We start from the raw sequence: 26,989 nt of genomic DNA, 5'->3' as shown, positions 1-26,989 counted from the left end.
GGATGCAGAAATCATCTGTTTATCAACAGGTATCATTGCAACTACTGTTGGGCATTTTCCTAAGCAGAAAAGAAAACCAAACGATTACAGAACCACGCAGATTATAAATGTCCCATCCCAGTACCTTTCAACAAATGTTGATACTACAGAGATAATCTCTGTTCCTATGTACACTCTTTTGTGCAACATTTTTTCAAACAAGAAAAAAAAAAAAAAGAAAAAAAAAAAAGTTTAGTGATAAGAGTGCTCAAATTACACAATCACTTAAATACTGCAAGAGCTGAACCTCCAAGTGCTGCTGAGCTTATTACCATGAATATTCTCACTTAAATTAATGGAAGTACTCAAGTAAACAAAGGCCTGAACGCCTAAAATTGCCTGATTTTTGAGGTCCACAGGTGCACAAATGTAGATCATTACACCCACACAGAGTCTCCTGACTTCCCAAAAAAACTTCTGTTTAGGTGAAATCATCTGCCCACATGGCTCTTTTTTTAAAGATTAGAAATGCAGTTTGTGAAAAAACATACCAGATAATTTCTCTGAACTTGAAAGAGAAATTATTTACTTCTTGCTCAAATAAGGAGAAACTGACAAGTATAAAACATAACTGCCAAAATGCAACTGATTAAGTTTGATGAAAAATTGATACCAATCTTCTGGAATTTATTTTTTGTGAAAAGTAGCTTATTTTTATATGTTTATAGAATGTGCCACTCCAATTATATTATATTACTTACAGTTTTTTTCTACTTTTTGTTTGGAATCTGCACATCGTTTCAGAATTGTTAGTGCATACTCCAATCAAATGTCTCTCAACTTCCACTTTACATGGAGAAATGGTAAGGTGCTACATCCGATTTTATTGTCTATATAGTTATTAGAAGAAATGCAAATAAAATGTCTGTAAGCCGTTTCTAAGACTCAGTTACGCCCTCAGAGTTCCTTAAAATTGACCACATGATATTGTTCTGTCTAGTCACAGCAATTGTTATGGATAGTATATTTGGTTGATGCTTTTGTATCCATCTATTTTATTAGATTTCAGTTTACCAGTTAGATTAGAAATTCCACAATGACTGTATACAGTACCAGATGTGACAACAGTTCGTCACTGGAAAAACTAATTATCATGCCTGCTGCCTCTTTACTATTTAATTATATTAGACACAATATATTTGTACTTTTAAAAGCTGATAGTGAATTCACTTTGATTCCAAATCTTCTACTGGTTTCTCTAATGTCTGCCAGACCTCTCCTTGTATGGACTAGCTGTGCCAAACTCCGTATGGTACACTGCAAATGTAAAGATTGCTAGCAGTTGCTGAAAGAACAACTTTTCTCAATAAATAAATAAATAAATAAATAAAATCACAGTTGTAAAATGATTACAACCTGTCACACAGAATTAAGTACATAATAAATGCATAAGAAGTCTGCTTTCATCTAGAAATAAAATATACATGATCCCAATGGGCTGCCGAGTCTCTGTTGTCTTACAGCTAGGGAGAAAGTGTAGGCCCATTTAAGTCCCAAATCCAATAGCACGGAAACCAGCTAGCAGATCTGGAAACTGAGATACTATGGAAGTACTAAAAAACAAACAGCTATCTAAAGACACTAAGAGATAGGGATCATATTAGGTTTCTTGAAGTAATGCTCGCAACATCATTTCTTTCAGGGGCAGGAGACTAATATTGTCAGTCTCCTTTCTATCTCTTATTTTTGCCTATGGATGAGAAAAACTGCATGGGGAGAAAAGGTATAAAATGCTGTATATGAATATGCATGGCTGACAAGTAAAGTGTATTCCAAAGTCCTTGTGGCAACGTTTTCTGTTTTGCACTATTTTGCAGTACCAAAGTTCTGAAGGTAACAATAACAATCTACAAAATCTCTACAAACAGCTGACAATCTTTCTCATTTTAAAGAAAATAAATGAAATTTATTCTTTCTCTCCTACATGAAAGAGCTATGTAGGTAGAATCTCAAACCACTTCATTAATTTTTAATGCAAATGGGAATTAGTGAAGAAACTACAGTTCTAAAGTGTGCCAATACTTGAAGAGGGCAAATGGACTTGTGCACATCAGTTAACTCGACAACAATCTCAGGCAACAGACCAACAAAACACAAACAAATCAGAAAAATAAAAATATAAATTTGGATTTAATTAGTAGAGAATTTAGGAATAGTATTAGCAGATTAGTAGAGAGAACTTAGGAATCTAATCAGGTGATACAACATGATATTATGGAAAATATGTCTGATCAGAGATATCCAAAAAGACTTTAAATTTGGTAGCAGACAAAGTTGTTTGTGTGCACCATATTTAAACTCTGACTGGATACTTCACAGCATATTAACTGTAAAATCCAAGACAACCTAGCAATAATCATGGATCCTGGACTTAATCATAATCATGTACTTGTTCTAGATATGTTTCTGCCATATTCATCAATGGCTCGATGATTTGTTAGCTGATGAGAAAAACAGGTATAAGGTGGACTGTTGAATAAGTGGGGCGAATTCAGACACAACACATGCTAATATAGCCAAATGGTGATTTAAGCTTTTATGCAACCAATATGCAAGTGACACTTTTAAAATATGGAGGAAGAACTACATAAAATACTAAACTTAAAAGTAAATTAAGGTCAGCTTAGACAAGCTATTTAACATGAATTCTCAGTTCACAATGTCTTGGAAAGTGCAGGTCTATTACTCGACTAAACTTGATAAAAAAAAGACCAGCTAATCCTCAGAGAAGGTGGTTTTAGCTGTCTACTCAGCATGGTCAGGTTGATGATGGAATAATGGTTATGATTCTGATATTAATGCTTTTAAATGTGGAGGCATTCGAGTAAACAAATGCAAAGCTGATCAACGTTGCATTTATCTGTTCTTTCATCCAAGTTCTTTTTGAAAGGTGCATACCACATATTCCTGAAGACTGATTCAAGGATGGCTGTTGAAAACAATGGGAAGCCTAGTCCTAAAATGTACAAATTTTGAAAGCTGCTAAGCAAACTATTCAGTCTTAACTGGATTCTTGTTTTTTAGTGCTTGCTGGACTATCTCTGTATAAAAAAAAACAAACAATCTGAACCTTTCTGAAATAGCTCTCAATGTATGCTGCCCATCATTTAAATTCACAGAATGGCTTCCAAGTAAAATTAGAATGTGAATTTACCTCCATGTATGACTAACATACCACCACAATCTCTACTAGAGATAGCTGTACAGAAATTCCAGTAAGGTGCTTGGGAACATTCTATATTTCAGTGTCTCATGAAGAGACATAACCAAGATAAGATAACTCCTATCACCCAGTGTATCTCTACAGTACAGAATATTCATGACATCTATGAAGGGATGGTTGGATTTGGAAAGAAGGAAAACCATCTGTAAGCATATTTTTGTAACTGTGATAATTATTATCATGAGAAATTAACTTGAATGGGCATCATGCTAAAATGGAGAAACCACAGTGCTGCTAGTTGTCCTAGAGGCAGCTCCCTTACATCTAGTTAGGGTATCTGAATGATTTTCTACTGCATGCTCCTGCACTAAAAGAAAATACTATTGATTTTCCCATCATTCCCTTCTACCCATCACTATCCATAGTTATCACAGAAGGTTATCAAATATTTTATCAGATAAATCTGATAATTTAAAGTCAAGTTTGACCACATTCCATCCTCCATACATGCAAATGAACAGATTGTCAGTGGTCAAGTCAGAAATGAAGGTTCATTATTTTGCATCAGTTTTGCATGGCAAGATAAAGCTTTCATTCATCATATAGAAAAATTGCATATTTTTCAAAGAAAGCTATAAAGAACTACTTTCTGTATGTGGACAGGGAAAAAGTATTCCTACCAAAATCACGGAACAAGCTTAAGTTAAAAATTGACACTTCCTTATTTATATTGTCTTGTAAAATGCTAAAATATTATTCATATACTTTTCCTTACTCCATTACTGCTAAATCTCTTGTGTACTGTTATGAATCTATGAATGCTAACCTTCAGCTGCAAAGCATTCAGATGTAAAAAAATATTTTGTGACATATAGTAACATGACTTATCATCATACATTATACCATGAAATTGGGAAATGTTTCTATAACTGATGCATGCCCACTGACAAATACTCTCTGAATAAAAGTCTGTTCAAGCAGGCATACAGAATCTACTCAAGCAAGAAAACATTGTAGTTCATAGCTTTACAAGTAATAACTTGGTATGACAGAGTGTGTATAAAAACATAACTCCACAAAAATTCAACAAAATGTTTTAACTATTTTTACTACATCCAGAAAATGCTAAGAAGCACTAGAAATTGACTATTATTTCTGACCATCTTATGAGAAGATAGAGCAAATTACAATTGGAGTACAGGCACTGCATTCTGTCTAATAAAGATAAAATTTCCTGAGAAGTTTTTCAGGATTCGTGATGTGCAATGCTCCTGAGGTGTAACAAGAAGGAGATATATATTAAATCATTTCTACTGAATTCAGGGGAAATACAAACAAACAAAACTACAAACCAAAACAAAAAAATACAATAAACTTCATATCATGAAAAACCCAGATTCATCAATTCATTTCCACTGTAAAGCAATCATCAGCCTCACAAAATCTTACAACATCCTTATCATTTGGTTTTATCTCCTTTACATTTTTTTTTCTACAAAATTTCCATTAGTTTTAAATTTCAGCTTTATAGAAATTCTGTAATCATAAGTCTAGTTTTTCACTGAAAAAGACATCCAAGAGTTCCACTGAGTCATTACAGAGAACAACAGAATAAATGTAAAAAATAGTATTTGTGTCACTACTTTAAGTGTTTGAAAAGAAAAAAGAAAAAAAGAAAAAAAAAAAAAGTATTCCTGATCATTCATATGTGTCATTCAAGATATAAAATTTTTAAAACTGTGTTTTTAGTCCTCAGTTATTTCACATATTCTTAGCTAGCATTAGATTATATTGTATTGACAGAAGTTGTATCTCCAATTTTAATTAACAAATTCACAAGTAATCTGATAGGATAACAACATTAATTAACTTCACAAATAATACTAAATTGAAATTTGCTGCAAGCACAAATGGGATTGGCAATATAATAAAAAGAAAGGATAGACTGTTAAGAAGAACTCCCCCTCAAACCTGAGGATGACCCTTAAATGTGAGATGCTAATTTAAAGTTAAGATTTTGGTCATCTTGGATGATTCTTGGAGGAAATGAACAGAAGTGGTTGAAAAGATTCATTCATTCGAAGTATGTATATATATACTTGAAAGACTAAACATAATGAGAAGAGCAAAAGTCCAAATTCCACATCCAAGTGAGTATTTAGAGAAGCCAGTGGTCAAGGAGATGGAAGTACACATAAATAAAAATAACTGGATTCACATTTCTAAAATAGACATTATTAACTAGACAGACTAATGTTTTTCCAGCCATTAAATCCATCTGTACTCTGCCACATCTAATTGCATCCATTGTCTAAGAATTAATTTTCATTAATAGACTTGTTATCTGCTTTATTAGTGCTCATTATGCTAAGCTACACCGCTGTATTGGACAGCTGCCATTCCAGTTTTATATAGATTTTGTATACCAAATATGTTCAGTCCATAACTGCTGGCAAAAAACTAACAAAAGGAAATAACTATGGCAAGGAAACCTGAGAGCATATATCTAAACGAACTCAATCCATTTAATAAAGTATTCTCCAGTAACAAATAATAATTTTACTTTGACAAAGGAGAAGAGCAGGTGGGATAGATCTTTTGTATAATAAATACCAATCAAACTCAGATTACATTAAATCCATTTTTAAAGTATTTTTCTTTTGAGGGATTTTAAAGGATGAAATTTAAAACATGCTCATTATTTCACTAGAACCTTAAACATTTATCTCAAAAGAATGTTGCTGCAGTGATGGCAAGACTGAATTACTGTAAGAAAGCATTTTTAGATAGGAATGGGACAGCTAGGCAGAATACAAGGTAGATCTTGCTACTTTAACAGAATTTTTGCTGTAAATTTTGTATTCATTTCTCAAAAGTATGAATTGATATGCTATCACTTCCTTTTCTTTATGTTTTCAGAATTATTTTCAGTATGTAACCTGTCTGCTGACTTGCAAAAAGGCAATTTTGCAGTTGGCTTCATTTCTTGCCTAAACTTCAGTCTCAAAAATCTGTTGAAACTCCACTGATAATGCTGAACTGTATAAGCCACAATTAAATATATATAATATATATTTATATATATATATATATAGTATAACAATCTGTTATTTCACTTTGCCCTTACTGACCACAACAAAACCACATAAATCACTCATATAGCTAGTGTGTCAATTTCAGAAAATTTTCAGCAATGAATGCTACACATTCATTGGTACAATCACTTGAAGAGTTCAGGAAAGAGGGAAAGAAACCAAGCTCAAGTCATGAACAAATATAGCTAGACCAAGCTCATCTCAGAATGTCTTGAATATCTGCCCCATGTTAATCTGTGCCCCTTGACATAACCTAGCCCATGTTAAAACCAGAAAGAAATACAGAGAGGACTCAAACATCCTTGGCAGGCCACCAATATCTCCATAGCAAGATATGTGGCATTTTGCAAAGACAAATCACTACTTGAAAACTACATTTTTATTAAATTATAAGTCTTCATATTGAGACTGCATGAAAAACTGGAGAAAGAATGAACATTCATGAAGGACTGCACAGTCCTCTGGTGGGTATCACTGCAAAGGGAGGTAATGCAGAGACAATAACCCACAGCTTAATCTATTTGGAAGCTGTTGACCCTGTCAGATCAGATAGCACATGGCAGACTGTAATTTCTTACAGAAAAAAAAAAAAAAAAAGAAAAAGAAAGAAAAAAAAAGAAAAGAAAAGAAAAGAAAAAAAAAAGAGAGAGAAGAATGAAAGTATCAAAGATAAAACAACAAATTCCAAGAGTATATAATTTTATTTATAACTTAACTGAAACTGATAAATGAAGAAATACTATGTATCTGAATTTTTTTTTTCTAAAATTATTCCTGTAAACTACACAACTAATGTTTTTTAATAGAAAAACTGTCAAAAAAGCAGCATTTTTTGATTATTTCCATTTTAGTTTGAAATAAACAAAAGATCAATGAACATTTAAAAAGCACCATTATCCAAAAGGATAAGTCAAAAAGTCAAGCTGTTTGATTTTCTGTACCTCAGTGTCTCAGCAATGATAGATTGCCCTCACAGAAACCTTGATTATGCCAGAGTTCATCCAAACCTTACAATGATGTCCAAGTTCAAGGTGTAGTTTGAAAGCTAGTCAATACAGATGAGTGCCCTCAGAAAACAAATTCAACCCAATTAAGTTCCTTTCTGGTGGCTTCTCTATTCTCTATCTCACTGTCTACAGAAGCAGATAGAATGACTGAACTTCTGGGTTAACTATACCAATTAGATGCCTGATGTTATCTGAGGTGAAAATGAGCATTATCTCATCTGTTTCTCAGTGTGCAAGCACATGACAAATCTTGCTCTGTACAGTCATATGAATAACATACTTTGATCACTACTGGTTTTGATCTGAAATCAGACATGATGGTACCCATGCAGTGTGGGAGATGACAGATTTGATGGTCTCTGAGATATCGTTACGTAAGTCCTCCTTCTCTCCAGTTCCTAAACATACATTCTTGTTCTGCTCTTGTAAAGTAAGTGCTGAGGTTCACATTTTAGCAAGCACACTGTGTTGGTACACACATCCTCCTACAATTCACGAGTCTGCAGGAATAGATCAGGTTCTCTTTAAATCCATTGTCCATCCATCACTCTAAGTTCAAGGAAACTGCAGTGTGCTTTCATAAGCTTGTAATCATGAAGCTTGTTTAAAAACTCTCCCTAAAGAGCTGTTTAAAATCACAGTAAAAGCAGTCACCAATCTCCCCCAAGAGCAAAATATTTCCAAGAAGTACAAAAGAGTCAACTAGAATGCAAGAAAAAGACAACCTAAGTTGATCTGCAATTAACTAAAATCACAGAATCATAGAATCACTCAGGTTGGAAAAGACCTTAAAGATTGAGTCCAACCATGACCTAACCATACTAACCCAACTCTAACAACCCTCTGCTAAATCATGTCCCTAAATACCGCATCCAAATAGATTTTAAACACATCCAGGGACAGTGACTCAACCACCTCTCTGGGGAGTTTATTCTAGTGCTTACCAGCACTTTCTGTAAAGAAATGTTTCCTAATATCCAACCTAAATTTACACTGGCACAACTTGAGGCCATTTCCCCTCGTCCTGTCACCTGTCACCAGTGAGAAGAGACCAACCCTACTCTCCCTGTAAGCACCTTTCAGATACTGGAAGAGAGCAATAACGTCTCCCCTCAGCCTCCTTTTCCCCAGACTAAACAGCCCCAGTTCCCTCTGTCTCTGCATAGGGCATATTAGATTATCTAAGCCCTTCACAAGCCTTGTTGACCTTCTTTGGACCTGCTCCAGCACGTTAATGTTCTTTCTGTACTGAGGTGCCCAAAACTGAACACAGTCCTTGAGGTGAGGCCTCACCAATGCCAAGTACAGGGACAGGGTGACTTCCCCAGTCCTGCTCACCAAACCATTCCTGATCCAAGCCTGGATGCCATTGGACTCCTTGGCCACCTGGGCACACTGCTGGCTCATATTCAGCTGACTGTCCATCAGCACACCAAGGTCCCTTTCCATCAGGCAGCTTTCCAGCCACACCACCCCAAGCCTGTAGGTTGCCTAAGGCTGTTGTGACCAAAATGCAGGACCTGACACTTGGCCCTATTGAATCTCATACAGTTTGCCTTGACCCATCAGTCTAGTCTGTCCTGGTTGGATATAGCAGGGTTTTAAAACTTTAAAACGAACTTTAAAACAAACAAACAAAAACCCTTAACATTGAAAAAAACAAACACACAAAAAATAAAAAGAGGGAAAATATTTTAAACAATAAAATGACAAGAGTTTGCCTGTCCACCCATATACAAATACCTTCAGGAAGCTGATTAACAATGAATAGCTGAGGTCCCAGAGATGTCAGGTACCAAATACTTTCAAATAGGCACTTGGGATGTGCAGTTACATTTAGGAAACTGTCCACTCCTTTTAAGATCACTTGTGTTTACTCTTAATTCCAGCAAAATCATCCACAGCTCAAATTCCTGGGACTCCTTCCTTCCCCCCAATTTCACCTACAGCTTTCAAAAATACTGAAAATCCTCAGAACCATGACAACCTTCATTTACCCTAAAGTGTAGTGAGGGCAGACCTGTTTAACTGAAATGGCAAAGAAAGAAGAGGAAAATTTTCTAAAAAAATATTTTTGCTTGCTTCTGTTCTCTTAATACTTTTAGAGATGTGTGAGCACAACCTAATCCTTTCCGATCACCTCCTTTTCACAGAATTCAGTATAGCTGACGTAAGCTGGGTTACTTTGAAATATTTCTACTTCTTTCACAGCTTTGCTGGAAGACCCATCATGGTAAGAAGCATTCAAGAAAGAAAGCATGACTTCCCAACTGTTTGTGTAAAGTGTTAACAATACTCTAAATACAGGAAAACTGTGTGCTCCTCTCTGACAGTTCACCAGAACAGCATCAATTTCAAAGGCTTCTGCTCCCCACACAGAATTAAATAGCTGCTACAAATGTCCTTTGAAGAAAAGCTGCCATCAGTAGGATAGGAACACAAGCAGCCTGGGGGCTGGTATCAAACAGTTCCCCAAAAGAAAGATCATGAAATAACCAAGGACATCTAAACACAGAAATCTAGGTTGGGAACTGTTTGAGGATTTACTCTGAGAGAGGCTTCTTCCCAAAACTATATCAGACATGGCTTACACTATAAAGCATCTACTAGCAGATTCTAGAGCATACATGCATTTTAGTCAAGTTTCAGTCCCACTGGCTGAATGCTGACCTTCTGCAAGTAAAGCAGCAGTACTGTTGGAGCTACATGAGCCTTTTCTTGGCACGTCTCGACTGTGGCAGCCTGTGTAGGTGTCTGTCAGCACAAACAGCTCTCTGACATCAGCCTGACAGTGCCATTGTCAACATGGACTCTGTGGAGCAGATTTTCCAACTCTGTTGCCTAAGGATTACATGACTGTAAATTCATGAGCTTGAGGCCATCTCTGTGTCTTGGAAGAGTCCCTCCTTCACCAAGGTTAGCAGCACAAGTGCACAGTAGTGCTCCTGAAAAGCTTTGTACCTTGGTGAAGAAAAATATCTGTAGAATCCAAATCATTTTTCACTGTGAGGGTAAAAAAATCCCCATCATGAATATCTAACTGCAGGAAATGATGAGGGACTACCAGCTACTCCTTTAAACATTTCCAAAAAGTAACAGAATGTGATGGAGGGTGATGTTCACAACAGCACAGCTCTGAAACAAGAAAACAAAGAAAATAATAAAATAAAAAGAGAGTGCTACCACATGGTGGTACTGTGGCCATTTTGTACAGGGACGCAGAGTTAGTGCATGAATGCAGTCGACTCCTGCAGTTGTTACAGAACAGTGCCTCAGTACTGCTTAGCAAAGTTCACTGGGAGAAGCAAGACAGAAAATACAGAGCCTACAGAGACCAAGAAGCTCTTTAGGACTAAACAAAAAACATGGAGAGAAAAAAACCCACAAAAAACAACAAAAAAAACAACAAAAAAAAACCCAAAACCAACAACCATAATTTACAACCATCCATACCACAACCATTAAAACACAAGTAATAACAAGAATACTATAAAAAGAAAAACTCACAACCAAATAATCCCATTCTTAATTGTCACACCATTTCCTTCCCAATGGCTCATCACAATTTCCAAATAGCTTTCTTTCACCATAGATACTAGGGAATAAAGACACTGTTTCAAGGTAGTCAGACTGTACCTGGCACATGCATGTTGTAAAAGAAGATTGGTAATCTTTTGGTAACAGATTGGTAGTCATTAACAACCTACAATGAGAAACAAACAAAAATGTTATGTCCCCAGCAAATCTGTCCCTGATATTTAATTTTTGTTTTGTTTTTAGAAAGAGGTAATAAAGCCAGCAAAAAAAGCTGGATTCCCAAAAGAAATGTCTTTAACAGAGCCTTCTAATGCTGTCAAAAGTTAAAACACAAAGGAAATAAAAGAACAAAATAGGGAACAGTGCCAATTCAAGTTAATTTAAGTGTAAAAAACACTTTCCCTATCTAGAAAAAAATTGAGCAGCTTAATACCTGAATTCCACCCCTTTGGAAATATGTTCAGAAGAACTCATCAAAAGTTGTGGTTTTGTAGAAAAGAATACATTTCTTTTCCATGCAAGATCAAAAGTTCAAGTACAAAACAAACTGCTTGCATGCTGCACCTCAGTTCAGTAATCAGGTGGAAATTACTGAATGCTGTAAGAACAGAACAGAAGCAACTGTTCTCTGCTCTGACTGTTCCCTGTAGAGATTGAGATGGATTTAACCCTTTGTCTGCTAGCAGATGTTTATTAAAACTTTCACGATGTAATGCCTCACTTGTTCTCTCCGTTTCATCTTAACACAGAGAAGAAGCAAAGGAGTGGTTCTCTTCTTGTTTAGATGGTAGAAGAGTAGGTACTGGCATAAATTTGTGTCGCACAATGTGCTCATGTTCTACTGCAGAAAGATATGTGCCAGACAGTACACATCTGCCTTTCCTTGCTCCTGGGCTCCAGCAGATTATCCCTGTGAAAAACCAAGTGGCACATAAGAATATCAAATAATCATGAGGGTTGGAAGGGGCCTCATCGAGTCCAACACCCCTGCTAAAGCAGGTACCCTACAGTAGGTCACACATATAGGTGTCCAAGCAGGCCCTAAAAAACTCCACAGAAGACTCCACAACATCTCTGGGGCAGCCTAATCCAGTGCTCTGACACCCTTGCTTTTCTTCTACTAGCTGCTTTCAAACTTGCATTTGACTTTCTAGCACTAATTGGAATACTGACCAGCAATATAAATGCTTGGTGTTTCCAATGTGGCTTCCAACAAAAGTAGCAATATTTGTGTGCAAGAAGTTACATTAACAATTTTGATTCCTACAGATATGGAAGTATATGACTTATCAACTGCTCAGGAGTATAAATTTGAGCTTTAATATAGCATAATTACTGCAGAGTACTATGATACATTTTACTGATTACTAAGATAGCAGTGTCAGTAATATATGAAATCCAAGATTTATGATGGCAGTTTCTGAACATATTATTGTAAATAATCACTAAACACACAATCCTCAAATTTAAAAGCATTCAGAAATATTTCTGGATCAATGCTTTAATGCAGCTACTTCACATACAGGGAAACTTGCTGGGGTTACAATATTTTTATTATGAGAATGTACAAAATAATCTAAGGAGCAGTACAAACATTTGGCTTATTGTTTCATGGTTCATGAACAACTTCATGATGGAAAATATGCTCCTTTTTCATTTCATTAACCTTCTCATTGCCTTGGGCATCAACTGCCCTGTTCTAAAACCTATGGGACACAAAACTGTGAGGTAAAAAAAAAAAAAGGAAAAAAAGAAAAAGAAATTCAATTATCAAATTATTCAATTTAGGCACATACTTGTATTAAATTCATAACTGACATAAGTGAATGCCAAGTTTACATACATCACAGTATGCAAGTATTAAACAAAATATTTGTATCATGCAAGGAACAAGCTGTATGTAAAGAAAAATATATCAGGAATTTATAAGGATTTTAAATAGAACTTGCTGGAACTATGCTTCTCACCTTTCTGAAAGATGCCTAACCTATCAGCAGTCAAATAGCTCTGAGCATGAACACCAATACTCTGCTTTTAAAAGCATAGTTATACTTAATGTCTTTAAAGGCTAAATTCAGTGCGGTGATCCAGTGAGTATCTGGAAATCCTCAGATCCTACTCCTGGAAGCCACATTCTGGGATATGAGCAAAAAATGTTTCTCTGACAGAATCAGGGAGAAAAATCAAAATGTGCTTGTTATGAAGCCTTTCAGGGATCCTGAAAAAAAACAAAAACAAAAACAAACAAAAATAAAAAAATAAAAAAAAACCTCACGAGATCATAATGACAGAAAATAAGCAATGGGTATCTCTCTATTCTGCCACAGTTTTGTTCCAGATGGATGGAGGGAGGAAAGAGAGGTGGAGACTCAATTAATCATCTTTCCCTATATAGCTTTAGTACTTATGTTGCCTTCTTACAGAGCTCATTTCAGTGGGATTTCATGCTGGAGATCTCTGTACGAGAAAAGTTACATAATATAAATTCATGAAGACTGGACATCCACAAACCAGATTTTTGTTGGTGGCAGGGGGAAGGGTGAGGTGGAATCCTGGTATAGTTTTGTGTGTAAAAATAATTCTTCTGAAAACTAACCTCAATTTTCTAGCTGTTTTATCAGCCCAAAACAACTTCCAAAAATAACTATTTCTGTGTGGTTAAAAAGCCATATGGTTAAAACTCAACAGCTGAGAGTTTGGATGCGCATTTGCAGAACACACTGCTGCAGACAGTATCTGAGTATAACCTGACTCCAAGGAGACACAGCTCTGCAGGGTGAGCAGAACAAGGAGGCAAGGATCCTGTCATACATTCAGTCAGCTCTGCAAGTGACTTTTAGGGAAGAGCCAGAAGGGTTTTACCACTTTGGCACAGAGGTAGATTACTGCATGTTTCAGGGCTTTCTTAACTGCTCATCTTTTGCAGGCATATTCTGTTCCCAGTAGCAATGTCTACACATGACATTACAATCAGAAACAAAGCTACTGATCATACTTTAACCTTTCCACTCATCATTTTGTCTTCTAGACTCCACTCAGGCTTTTGGCACACCCGCTTTGTTTAACCATTTTCTACACTCAATATAATGTGAGAAGATTTAAGATGAGGATTAATTATGCTGATATAAGGCCACCAGGGAATATGGCAATGAAGACTGTTCATTTGCCTCACGGGATAATATATCACTAAGAAAGTAGAAACAATATGTCAGGAGACCTAATGATTCTGAAGCTTGATACAATACATTACGGGAATTAAAGATGTTAAGCAATGACAAAGCAAAGGCAAACACATGTTGATCTAAAGTGAATTTAACGTGAAAGCATGGTAATATTTGTAGATAATGTATTACTTTTGTTGTTTTGCCTCTTGTACCCATTTCTGCTGCAAATTTAAAAACCCGTGCAGAAGATAAAATATGTTCAAACAACTTTAAGATTGCAAATTCCACTTGTTCTAAGCATGAGATGTGCAGTTTAGTGGAGACAATCTCAGATTCTCTGTTTTGGCTTAGGTCTCAACAGAGGAATCTACATAGAATCATAGACTTGCTCAGTTTGGAAAAGACCTTAAAGGTCATCAAGTCCAACCGCAACCTGACCATACTACCCTATCTCAAATATGTGAAGCTTCTTCAGTACACTGGGAAAAACTGAAATGAAGATCATTTTTAACTTTGATTTTGCCTACAGTGCCTCGCAATTTTGCCTCTTATCTTTGTTACTGGCTTTTGAGAAAAGCCTCCTGCCCACCGCTTCCCCAAACTATTAAAAGAGCTGTACTTGAAGTTACTACACAGAGAAGATAATTTTTTAAATTGGTATTAAAGCAAAAAGTTGAGAAACTGGTTTTACTGGGTTTTGCTTTGTGATACACATTGTTAAGAAATTCTGTGGGTTGAACTACCCTAGGCTCAGCAACTAAAGAAAATGAAAAATTACCTCCTATATCCCCAGAGTGAATTAACTGTTAACTGTCTCACATTAATATCTTTAATATTAATTGTTCAGCAAAATGTTTTCTGTCAATTGCTATTCTGAATGAGGAAATTGTTCCTAAAAGATTCAAAGGGGACTTCTCTAACCTACACCACTGGCTGACAATCTGCAAAACTGCAAAACAAAACGAAAATCTTAGGGAACTATTAAAAATAAAATAAAATAAGATAAAATCAGTGTATGAGCATGCTTTCCTGTCTTTGAATCACTTAAGCTGACAGTTTTTCATTAACCAGCTTAGTGGTAAGAAAAAGCAGTCTGATACACTAAGACACAACAAATCTGTCACACATTTGAAAGGTTAAAGATCCAGCTATTAAAAACAATATAATGTTCCTTAATGGCAAATTATAAAAAGGATTTATGAATTCTTTTTTTTATTATTATTATTTCTTTTATTTCTTCCTTCTTGAAACATGAATGTGCTGTGAGGGAATTATATGCCTACTGGGGAAGGAAGTTCTCCAGTTGATCAAGGTTTGATAACTGTTGTGATGCAACAATGACTAGGAAAGGACAGCTGGTAGAAGCTTTAGAAGATTAACTGGCTTACTGGAGCTGTAATGGTGTTAAGTGCTTATTACTAACTTCTCTGTGTTAGGAGAAATTTTCCAGCACTGAAGGAAATGATGCTATTCAACAGCAAAATCAAATGAAAGGCACACAATTGTAGTTTAATTGATCACTGGGAAACATATTTTCTTTGTTCACATGCAATCTTTACAATAACTTGTATGGGGTTTAATTCCATGAGCAGAACACAATCTTATGTTTGTATCCCATTTTATGTACAGTCCTATAAACTTAATTCAGTAATGCCCTAAAGTTGAGCACAGAACTGATAAATGAACATATCCAAGAGATGAATACAGCTAACCTTCATAACTGGGGCAACAAGCCTCCCAAGGAGCTATGAAGAACAATGCTTAAATTAGATTTCAAATACTTATCATACACAAAGGAACAATTGTAAAATACAGTGTATGCTGCTTCTACAGATGTCTCCAGAATACAGCTGTACTGAAAAATCAGAGCATATCAAATCCGCTACCAAAGACAGGAGCTCATTGTTATGTTTTTCTTGATAAAACATTTAGTGAAAGTTTAAGAAACCTTTTTATTCCAACTGAGAAACTGAGATGTGAAATTTTACGCAAAAGATCTAATATGTGATTATTTCTTTTACATATTTCAGCATCTGTGTAGAGAATTCCTAAAAACTGCATATAAATTTATATCTTTCAGTCAATAAAATTCTACTTCTATGCTCATAGAAGGTGCATGGAGAACCAGAACTATTTCAGACATGTTTTTCTTCTTAATATATAGAAATATACACTGAGGAACATACAGGAAACTTCACTCTAGGTATGAAAAAATCCTACATGGACTATTGAGAAACTTACTGGGACTTTGTTCATTATTTTCACCCAATTCTTAATCAAAACAGCATGTTTTTGAAATTGCACTTAGGACTCTAGTTCTTCTCCAGCTTTGTTAATTCACTATTTGTTTATAACAGCTGAAATGATGCATGTCCATCAGTTCTGAATTTTGCATTCTGTACCTTCAGTACATGATGGGAGCTTATAGGCAGGAGGGATACCAACTTTTTACATGATCTAAAAGTGATAGTACAAGGGGAAATGGCTTTAAACTAAGAGATTAGATGTTAAGAAAAAACGTCTTACTCAAAGAGGGAATATGTGATGGCACAACGGCCCAGAGAAATTACACACAGAATCACAGAATCACAGAATTGTAGGGGTTGAAAGGGACCTCTAGAGATCATCGAGTCCAACCCCCCTGCCAAAGCAGGCTCCCTACACCATGTCACACCGGAAGGCGTCCAGGCGGGTCTTAAATATCTCCAGAGAAGGAGACTCCACCACCTCCCTGGGCAGCCTGTTCCAGTGCTCCGTCACCCTCACTGTAAAGGGTATATATTATACATATATATATATAAAAATAATAAATAAATTGTGGTGCTCCATCCCTGAAGGCACATAAGGCCAGCCTGGATGGGCTGTGGGCAGCTGAGGTGATGGGGGGCAGCCCTGCCCCTGGCATGGGGTTGAGGTTGGTTGGGCTATAAAATCCCTTACAACCCTTTCCATCATGTGATTCTATGAAAAATTTGACATTATCATCAGTGTGGGAGTAAATGTTTAAAAGTACTCACAGAATCTACCAAAAGTCTGTGTGAAGCATGATATAAATTACAAACATTTTGAATATATGAAATAATTTACACTGGAACACCAGAAAAAATTTATACCATGGCAGACTGAAAAAAAGAGGCATCCTGAAGCCAGAATGAATTGAATGAGTTGATAACACTTATTCTTTCCAGTATAGATGTAATGAAATCACATTATCTCTGAATTTCTAGACTTATAAATTCTAGCAAAATAAATTACCGCATATAGAAAATCAATAAGTTATGGAAATTACAGAAGTAGTACATAGCTGCCCACAAAAGGAAGGAATTTCTAAATGCTCTTAGAGTTCCTAGTTATCTGTTTTGTCATGTTGACACAAAAGCTCCAAAGCTAATTACTGTAACTAAAGACTGCTTTGTATTTAAAGCAAAATAATGTGTTATCTCTACTGCATATATTTAAGACACTTTTCAGTTCTCGTTTTGATGTTATGTCATGTTTTTTGTTTGTTTTGTGGGGGGAAGGGGGAGGGGAGGTATTTTTGTTTTGCTTTGTTGGTGTTTTGGTTATTTTTGCTTTTATCAGTCAATTATGATAGATCCTGGGATAGGCAGTCTTCAGTATAGCAGAAAGAAGATTATACAAGTGCAGAAATACCACTAAAATTGAAAAAGTTTACCTTTTCAATTTCAGCAACCTTTATATCAAAACTGCACAGCTAATACACAGCTATTTCTAATGGTATATTATGCCTGGGAGGCAAGACCAAGACTAGGCCACAATTAAATTTTAAGTGGCATACAAAATAAATAAAAAAGATAATAGAATCACATCTCTTCTCATTTTTAAGGAATAGGTTAAGGTCAAAACAGGGAGTCAGAGGCAAGATGTATAAAACCACATGGGCTGAGGAAGGGGGAGGTCAAACATCCTGGCTTCAGCAGAATTAAAATGTACTTACAACTGAAGCAACTTTGACCATCTGAATGAGAACCAGCCAACTTTGTCTTGAAGCATAAAATCATCTCCCAAATGACCTTATTTCACAGTCTGTTCACTTGAAGGTGAGTGAAGTAGTATTTTGTCCAAATGGAACTTCTGGAAGAAGCATGTGCAACTCGTGCAAAATAGAAGAGATGAGTGCACAATATAGCATGGCACCTGAGACAGTGTGGAGATGCACCGCTTCTCCAGCAGCACCAATGATGGCTGTGTCATCAGGAGCCTCATCAAGCCTGAAGTCTCAAATAGGGATAATATTTACAGTACTTACAACACAGTAAAGGTGGTAATGCCAGCGTAAAACTGGCAAATTCACATTTGCAAAGTGCGCTGGATAGGGAAAATAGGAAGACAGCTTTGAATTTGGGAAGATAATCATTTCTAGGATAGCCAGCTTACTTGAAGCCATGTTGGATGACAAGAACAGGTTCTCTGAAAATGCAGAAATCCATAGATTTATACTATTCTAAATACCAAATGAAATGGAAAGAAAAGAACAGGAATATAGACTGCCTTGATCAAGTTTGAGGGTTGTTTTTTTTTTTCTTTTCAGTATCTTTCTATCTTTAACTTCAGTACTTCATAAAAATAAGATAAACCATTAAAAATGGAATTTGATTGAGATGTCAGTCATGAGATTGACAGAAGCTTTACAAAAACAAAAGAAAACACTGAAACATTGAAAGAACTGAAAAAAATTCTATCTGGCAGCTTAGCTAAAGCAAATCTGAACCATCGCAGTCTGCAAAAATCAAAGACTTAAATTATATGTTTTCTCATTTTTAAGGTGAGGTAATCATTCTGAAAATATCATTGGTTACTAATTGCAAGTGAAAACTCAAGTAGAAGGGTATTTGATCTTACTAAATGTTGAAACAGTAGACTTAAACCAAAAGTCAAAGCATAATGGAAAACAAATGAACATATTGTCCTCAAATACAAAATAATTCAGGGCACAAATTCTACACCTACATTTGCCTCTAAATCAGATAAAATCAGTTATTTCACTGCTGTCTAGCAGTTATTCTTATTAAAATGTCTCAATAATCTGTTGATTTAGTTTTAGATAAATCTGTTTTGTCCAAAATGTTAAAACATTAATAAAAACATACTCTTGAAAGAACCCAAAACAGATGTATACTGAACAGAATAGAAAATAACAGCAATATGTGCTTACTACATATCCGCTTACACGTCACTGCACTATGTGCTATATCTCAGTTTTATAGGCAACAGACACATCAGCTGTTCAACTCAAGCACAACAAATCATTTTTATAGCATTGATTTGCAAATTTTGCTCGCTGAATTGCATACAGAATTCTGCCTTCAGCTGTTTGAAATGAGAGTGATCACTACTAGAAATAATAGTTTCTTTCACAGACACAGCACCTTCATTAAACAAGAAGCAATTCAGAAAACCATTCCGGATTCTTTAAAATAAATCTGTCCTTTTATTGGAAATAAAGTATTCCTGAGCCCAATCAAAGTTTGCTGCCTTTGCAGCAGTTTTCATGATAATCAACATTATTATGAAAATCCCAAACTGAGACTCGTCAGGACTCTTCCAAAGGACTCCCTATGGTACATTGATTTTTGTATGTGCTAAGAAGCAATCATTGATTTTCATATGTACAAAAAGCAAACACTGATTTTCACTAGTTCCATAATAACTTTGTTGTTGCTTGTTCTGTGAGTTAATGACTTTCTTTTCTTTTTTTTTTTTTTTTTTTTAACATAGTTACGTATGCTACATTCACCTACTGTTAATGTTTTTGCTGATTTAAGATAGAAAATTTCTCACTAATGGGAGAGATTGTAATTTAGAATCATACATTTTACTGTGTAACACCTGATACATTTTTCATTTGGGCAAAAAATAGTAAATGTTGACCAAATTTCTACCTCAGTTCTTTAATCCCTACTTTATGTTTTTAGCCAAAGATTTGTGTCATAACTGTTATATGAACAACTGGTTGTGCACTGAACCAAGTTTAACAGTACATACTTCTCATGTGTCTGGTCTCATTTATGACTTGAGTTCTAACAAGTAGCTCTATTTAAAAAAAAATTGTATAAAATAAAAATAAATTAACAGTCGTTTCCCTCAGTAGCATTCTTCAGCCACATTTCTGTCTGCAGCTTTCTTTAAACTACTGTGTTTCTGTCACAGGAGAACAAGTACAAAAGTAGGTATGTCACTGATAAGCTCTTGCTAATTAAAATCTCTCCACAAAGTTTTGATAATACTAGTGGAATTTCCTGGAACAAGTGCAGAGATGTAGCTATGCATCTGACATGCTTCATCTATAAGTGGCACAGTCAAGCCTGACAGCAGTATCATGGTTCCTCAGAAGGAGGAATAAAAAGCAAAATGCATTGATTACAGCCACCCTGGTAGGCAACCCTGCACACAGCAAGGGGGTTAAAAATAGATAATCACTGTAGTCCCTTTCAACCAGGCCATTCTATGATTCTATGATCTCTGCCTGGTGGGATGGCAATAACCTGCATACCTGTCCTCTTAGAAAGAGATTCCGTATCTAGGAATGAACCAATGTGTCCCACCAGATAGGGCAGTGACATGATTGGCCACAATCCTCCATGCTTCTCCAGTTTTACGCCATCTTCCTGGAGCAGTTTCAGTAAAATAGATGCTCCACAGAAGTCAGCATGGCTTCTTAAAGACTGTGTATAAATGGAGATATGCTCTGTGTCTGCAGCTACCCTCCCTCCCCCGGCCTGGCTACATAATGAATACTGTCAGATCCTAATAGGAGGCAGTCATGTCCCAGGTAAGCAGACCTGTCTCCTGGGACTGTTCTCACCAGATTCAGAAAGCTCAGGAAACAGCCAGGAAGGCATCACATTGACAAAGACCCTTGCAAATTATACACTGATAACAGCTCTTGGATAATTACTGTAAAATAAATAACAGCAGTGATATTTCATGTTGAGAGCAAAAAGCATGTATGGCTGTTAGCTGAGAAACTGCATTTTTAAAACTTCCTTTTGAAGCTAAGATTTATAAATCTCAAACTTAATTTTGTACCTATAAAACATGATTAATATATTTGCACCATAAGGAGTGATTTGGACCATATGTGTTCTTGATATTGGCTGCTGGCTTGTACTGTAGTTCTGTTGCCACAAGCGTAGTGGAATACTGCTGTTGCTGGGAACAACAAGTATACAATTTGGGATAACATAAAAATAGGAAATAAATATGCTCTTGAATTAGTAAGAAAACATGAAAGGAACACCCTGAAAATCTTTAAATATTGCTGTTACTTCACCTGCCTCATGCCATACAGCTAGTAATGGCACAGCTCACAAAAGGGTGACCCAACTGAAATCTCAGTGAACAGAAGGCTCCACAGAGAAGAAGCGTGATATAAAAAAGCCCATCTAGCCTTGCAACCCACTTCCAGCAGTGCGCAAAAACAAATTTCTAAAGGAAGAGTAAAAGAAATAAAAGAAAAATAAAATCATAGCAAGCATCCGGTACTTGGAGAACCAGAATGACTACTATATTTTAACAAAAAAAACCCAAGGCCACACAATATATTCAAGCATGTTCCTGGCATGTTGGTGCTATGTACATATGTTGTATATTACAAGGGAGATGGAGCAGGACTGCAGCCGAACTTTGTCAGCGAAGACAATTAACATTAGAACACACAAATCTGTCATTAAAGACCCCTTGGAAGAGACAGGGAACAACACTGAGTTGGGGCTTGTACAAACAAATTATTTTTGGATAAAGGATACAATGCTATTATAATTTGTTTTTGGACTTCTAATTGCGTAATTGCCATGTTTTCATTTTAACACTTAAATCAACTTGCTAAACATCAGTGGAGAGGGAGGTCTGGTAGTTTAGTGTGCTGAACTATACATGCATAGCTGTAACCTCTATATAATTTGTTTCTTTAGTGAAAACTCTGATTACAATTTAGTGTTCTGCCTCCATCCTTCCTCCAAAATCTTTAAAACATTTAGCTATTGCTGTGCTATGTGGCTTAATTACAGTCTGTTTATCACTTACTATACTGAACACACAGTCTGCATTAACTGTCCTTACAAACCAAACAAGAAAGTAACGCCACCATGACCTGACCCTGCATGAAATTTTGTGTGCCAATAAACAAAGGCTATCATATAAGGAGAATCTAGACCCTAAATGAAAATAAAAATGACAACAGACATATCTCTTTCTGAAAGACTAAATTATAGTGAAGGATGAACTACCTGCCCTCAGACTTTATTGAAATTTAATATATTTAAAAGACGGTTTGATTATCTGGATGATAGTGTCAGATTAACAGCAAAAACTTGGTTTATTTTATTTATTTACAGTATTATAACTCCCAGTCTGAGCCTGTGACAGAGAACAATTGGGTCAGTAGTCACTTTATACCCCACAAAAATTAGATCTCTTCCATAAGTAAATGAAATCAAGGAAACCTTGTGCTTTACAAGTAAGTTGTAGAGAAGCCACCACGCTCATTTATATACTCTTTTAGCCATACGTTCTTGGACTCGTACTATAAATATTCAACATTCTTGTATTTTGTAAGAAAGTTTGGTGGGTATCTTCATCTTCATCACCAAGGTCTACAAGCTTATTAAATCAAAGGAGGTTGAAGGCTTCTCATCATATGTTAATAGATAAACTCCGTGCCAATGCTTATATAATTGTTTATTGAGTCTCTTATATCTATGTACTACTAAAGCAATCCAAAGCATCTAGAGAAATGACAGGCTACCTCAAATACTTCTGGATCTGCTTACAGTAACTAAAGAAAATTATCAGGTTGGTGCAGTAGATTTATGTGGCACCAAAATTTTGACTGAACATGTAACTGCTTTTTATCTTTTACTGCACACAGTTTCAACCATCTTGGAAAATTCAAGTAGCTCCTCAAGACAGTATAATTTCATTCTGCAGTATTCTGGACAACTTAAAAAAGAGCTCAATACTATATTATTTGTTTATTTATCAATTAATTTATTTATTAAGTTGTGGCTCTTTATGCCTTCAAGTCACAATTATCTCTCAGATTGTTTCCCAGTCTCCGTAGAATTACTGAAGCATGTGTTACCTTCACAGCAAGCTCTAAAGGTTGTGCCCTACTGCACATCCATGCCCTACATAACTGCTTTCAAGATGAATTTTTAGGCATTAAACCTATTTCTAGATTTTGCCAGGAAATAAGAGGGGAATGACAAAGTGTTGAAAGCTGCAGAATGCAGCACAAGTGCACACTATAAGCTTACAATGAAGCTTCTTATAGAGAAATGTAATAAAAAGTCACCTCAAAGTTTATGGAATCTGTTCCTCAAAGAATATAAATGTCAGCTATTAATGTTATACAGCATGTTAATAGGACAGCCTGAATTTAGCTTACTTATTACTTGTGATAATTTATCAACTATGAATGGTTATTTCCCTTTTGTGAAGAGGTGGAATAATGAAAGGTCATTCAGTATTTAAAGTTCATCCATGACTTTAAATGAAATATTTCTCTGCTCCTAGAACAGCTTATCAAAATTGTTTTCCTGTGGTGCGCTAACTTTTCTCCCCTGCCGACAGCATGAAATATTGCATTAGCCATAGGATTCTTACTCCATTTCTGAATTGTCATCTGGTCATCATGCCATTCCTTCCCTGCACATTATCTGCCCCCTTTACATTGAAAAGCAACTTGGAATAAAATGCTCACAGCACAGAGTAAAGATACTGAATATCTTGAAGAAAATTTTGAACAATCCCTAAACACAGAACCAATAAAACTTTATTCTATTCTTAAATAACTTGCTAAAGTATCGGACTACTCATACTGTCTTTCAATTCACACACAAAAAATACCGCCTCTGAAGCATATATCCAAATCTGCTCAGATCATAATTCGAACTGAACCTAATGTCAGAAAAACTGAAATGCAAGTCACAGAACTTAATGCATTTTTTAAAAGTGTTAGCAGTTCAGCTACTTGTCAGTCCCATTACACAGTATCTCATTTTCTGTGATAACAGAATTGCAGAAGAAAATAGGCAATTGTTTCAACATTCTGTTTAATAAAAGCAGCTGAGTTCTCAAAAGTATTCACCCTTATCTGGTTTTTGCTCCAACTGAATTAGCGAGAGTTTTATGTTAAAATGAACATTTCTATGCCTGGGTCATTGGAGCTGCTGAAGGAGGTTAGATGTTATCTATACTATAGCCATAAAACTGCGCTGTCTTTTGATCAGATTTCAGCTAGGGACAGAGGCCACATATTACTTTTTCAAGCTATGCCAGAGAGCAAACATAAAGTTTTCTGATAGATAATTTATACTAGATCCTTTTGCTTAATTTCTTTCCCCTTTAAGATAAAAATGAAAGTATGGATTTCCCATTAAAAAAAGGAAGTACTGAAGACCAGAGTGTTCAAACTCAAATACAGTAGATTTGATAGTAAAGCTTCCTCTATACCCATTTCTGTCTTTAAACATTCAAATAAAAGCAAGCCTCTATTACAACAATTACAGGGCAGGAAACTAGAAAAATAGCCAACAGCAATCATGGAAAAAAGCAACCCAAAAAAGAATGAATGTGGACAAAATAATAGTGGATGTATTTTCTTTTATCTGTCATTCTAACATTGAATCATCTCGTATTTCCTTTCTGTACTCTTCTTTTTCTGTGCTACCATTCAAAATAAAGCTCTAACTGTATTTTGTAAGAAGGATCAAGATTAAAAAAAAAGGGGAGGGGACTAGGGGGGGAGTGGGTTGCTGTTAGTGATGTAACTATCTTGCTGCAGATCTCCATCACATCAGGTTTTGTTTGTTGTCTGTCATGGAATTCAGCAGCTTCTCTGTCACGTAACAAAAGAAAGGCATAAACACTGTCTTTGAATTATATACATTAAATCCATAACAAATGATATAATGACAGCTACCTGTTGCAGTGACTGATTTTTTCTTTATTATTTTTAAATAATGTTATAAAAATCAAACGACTTCACCTTACTATCTTGGAGTAAATCTAGGTGTCTACATCTTCATATTTGCACAGTATTCCTTGAAGTTAACATCCAAATGAAGTAAAGCTTTCAGAACTCATGGAAAACAATGCTACTACTACTATTACACTAATTTATAAAATTTGATTACATGTTAAACATGAAAAACACAAGTGGAAGAGCAATATGTATATTTTTCTGTAAGTCCTTCAACTTATATGAAGGCAGTCTTATCTGCACAATAAACATTAATAACACTGCCACATATTTCTTTTTTGGCTAGTAGCTGTGAAGACAATACAAACATCCTCTCAAGGGAGACAAGATACAGTGCCATACTTGCTGTGACAATTAACAGTGATCCCTTAATAAAGAATAGAAAGTTCCAAAAGGAATAAAGCAAGCATATGGTCATAAGAAATTAGGAGAGACAAGAAGAGCTTAACTGGATCATGTTTTGTGATTACAACAGTTTCAGACAAAAAGAAATCAAAGAGAAGGGGAATGACAGAGATGAGTGTCTTAGATTAGAAGTGTCTCCTTCTAGGGAGAAGGAAGGATCTTGCAAAAAGACTGCACAAAGAGACATGTGCAAGGAGACAGGAGTGGTTAGTGATTGTTGTATAATGATGGGAGCAGCTCCTTGCTAGCCATATTCTCTACTGGGCAGTCCTGCGGTTTAATAAGCTATAAAAGCTCTGATAATACACTGGAGAGTTCTGATGCTTTTCAGAGCATGAGCTAACTTTCTTTTCTGATAGATCAGTCTACCAACAGCTCACACACAGAAGTAAGAGAAAAGAGGAAAATTCTATTACACACAGAATTGACAGCAACCTAATAATACCTTGTACAAGCCAATGCTATGTAATTTCACCATTATTCCTTTACAGATGTTTTTTTTCTTTTTTTCCTCCTTTTCTTTTTTTTTTTTTTTTTTCTTTTCTTCTGAAAGCTCTGTCTAGTGACTCACACACATGGAACTAAACAGCCTCAGAAATCATCTCAGCTTCTGAAGCATCCCCAGCTGTTAAATTCACTCGTATCCTTTAATCCTCCCAGAATAAGTTTGACATCCGTGAGAAATTCTACAAAAACAAAAACAAACCAAATTCACATGGCACCACAATATGTCACTGACCTTAGAAAAAACGCTCCTCAGTAAAACAACAATTCTAGGTTTCAATCCTGTAAGTTTGAATTCCACATGGCTCTCACAGTCTTCAGTTAAAAAGAATCTGAATTTACTGTATAGTAAGCAATCAAACCATACATCTAGATTCACATTCCTTTGCATTTTTAAGTGGGCAGTATCTGAAGGATTCCAAAATAATGATTCAGAAACAATACCAACCATATGGAACTATTCTAGAGATGCATGCCACTTGAGGAAATCTGGAAAATACTCCAAATACTGACTCAGACACATAGATCTTGTGAAATCAGTCCTAGCGCTTAGAATTGTAGAGCTCTTAGTGGTAATATAGGCAGATGCTTACTACTTTTCAAATATAAGACACTTCCTTTTATAAGTGACAATACAGTTACTGCATTTCCAGTTAACTGAGGTTACTCGGAGGAAAAATTCAACTTCACATCATTTCATTATTACTAGACTTAATGAAATCTACACTGGACAGTACCCTAGCTATTTCTTTTTCTATTTTGACAGCTTGATTAAGTGATGCAACCTGAATGTCAATTCATCCATAATAATGAATTATATGCATTATTATAAAATAAAAAATAAAAAATTGCAACTAGTATAATGCAGTAGCACTATCTCTCAAGGGCCAAGAGTCATAGACTGCATAAACCAATGCAATAATGTTATTTTTAGTCTGGAATAGGTGGTTTTGTTACAGGCCCTGCTGAAGATTCTTGCTCTGAATCAGAAGCAAGTCTGACTAGCTCATGATGACACGTTTGTGTAACTCATAGCTAGAAACCCCCAGTGAGATAATTAATAAGTTCTT

General features: G+C 35.6%; 1 protein-coding gene across 14 annotated transcripts in view; it reads right to left on the bottom strand.

The window, feature by feature from the left end:
- The window catches only part of FGF14 (fibroblast growth factor 14), a 358,569-nt gene that overhangs the window by 49,256 nt on the left and 282,324 nt on the right, over positions 1–26,989 (bottom strand). For 4 of the 14 annotated variants that reach the window (XM_085552899.1, XM_085552924.1, XM_085552937.1 and 1 more), the window contains one exon: positions 10,941–11,007. The exons of the other annotated variants lie outside the window; for them this stretch is intronic. In XM_085552899.1, coding sequence (XP_085409025.1) covers positions 10,941–11,007 — 67 coding nt within the window. The remainder of the gene's footprint in view (positions 1–10,940; positions 11,008–26,989) is intronic. 14 annotated transcript variants of the gene reach the window in all.

Source organism: Coturnix japonica, chromosome 1, assembly GCF_054131305.1.
Source record: "Coturnix japonica strain WE chromosome 1, WE-NBRP24, whole genome shotgun sequence".
Classification (NCBI taxonomy): Eukaryota; Metazoa; Chordata; class Aves; order Galliformes; family Phasianidae; genus Coturnix; species Coturnix japonica.
This window is presented reverse-complemented; position numbering and strand designations above follow the sequence as displayed.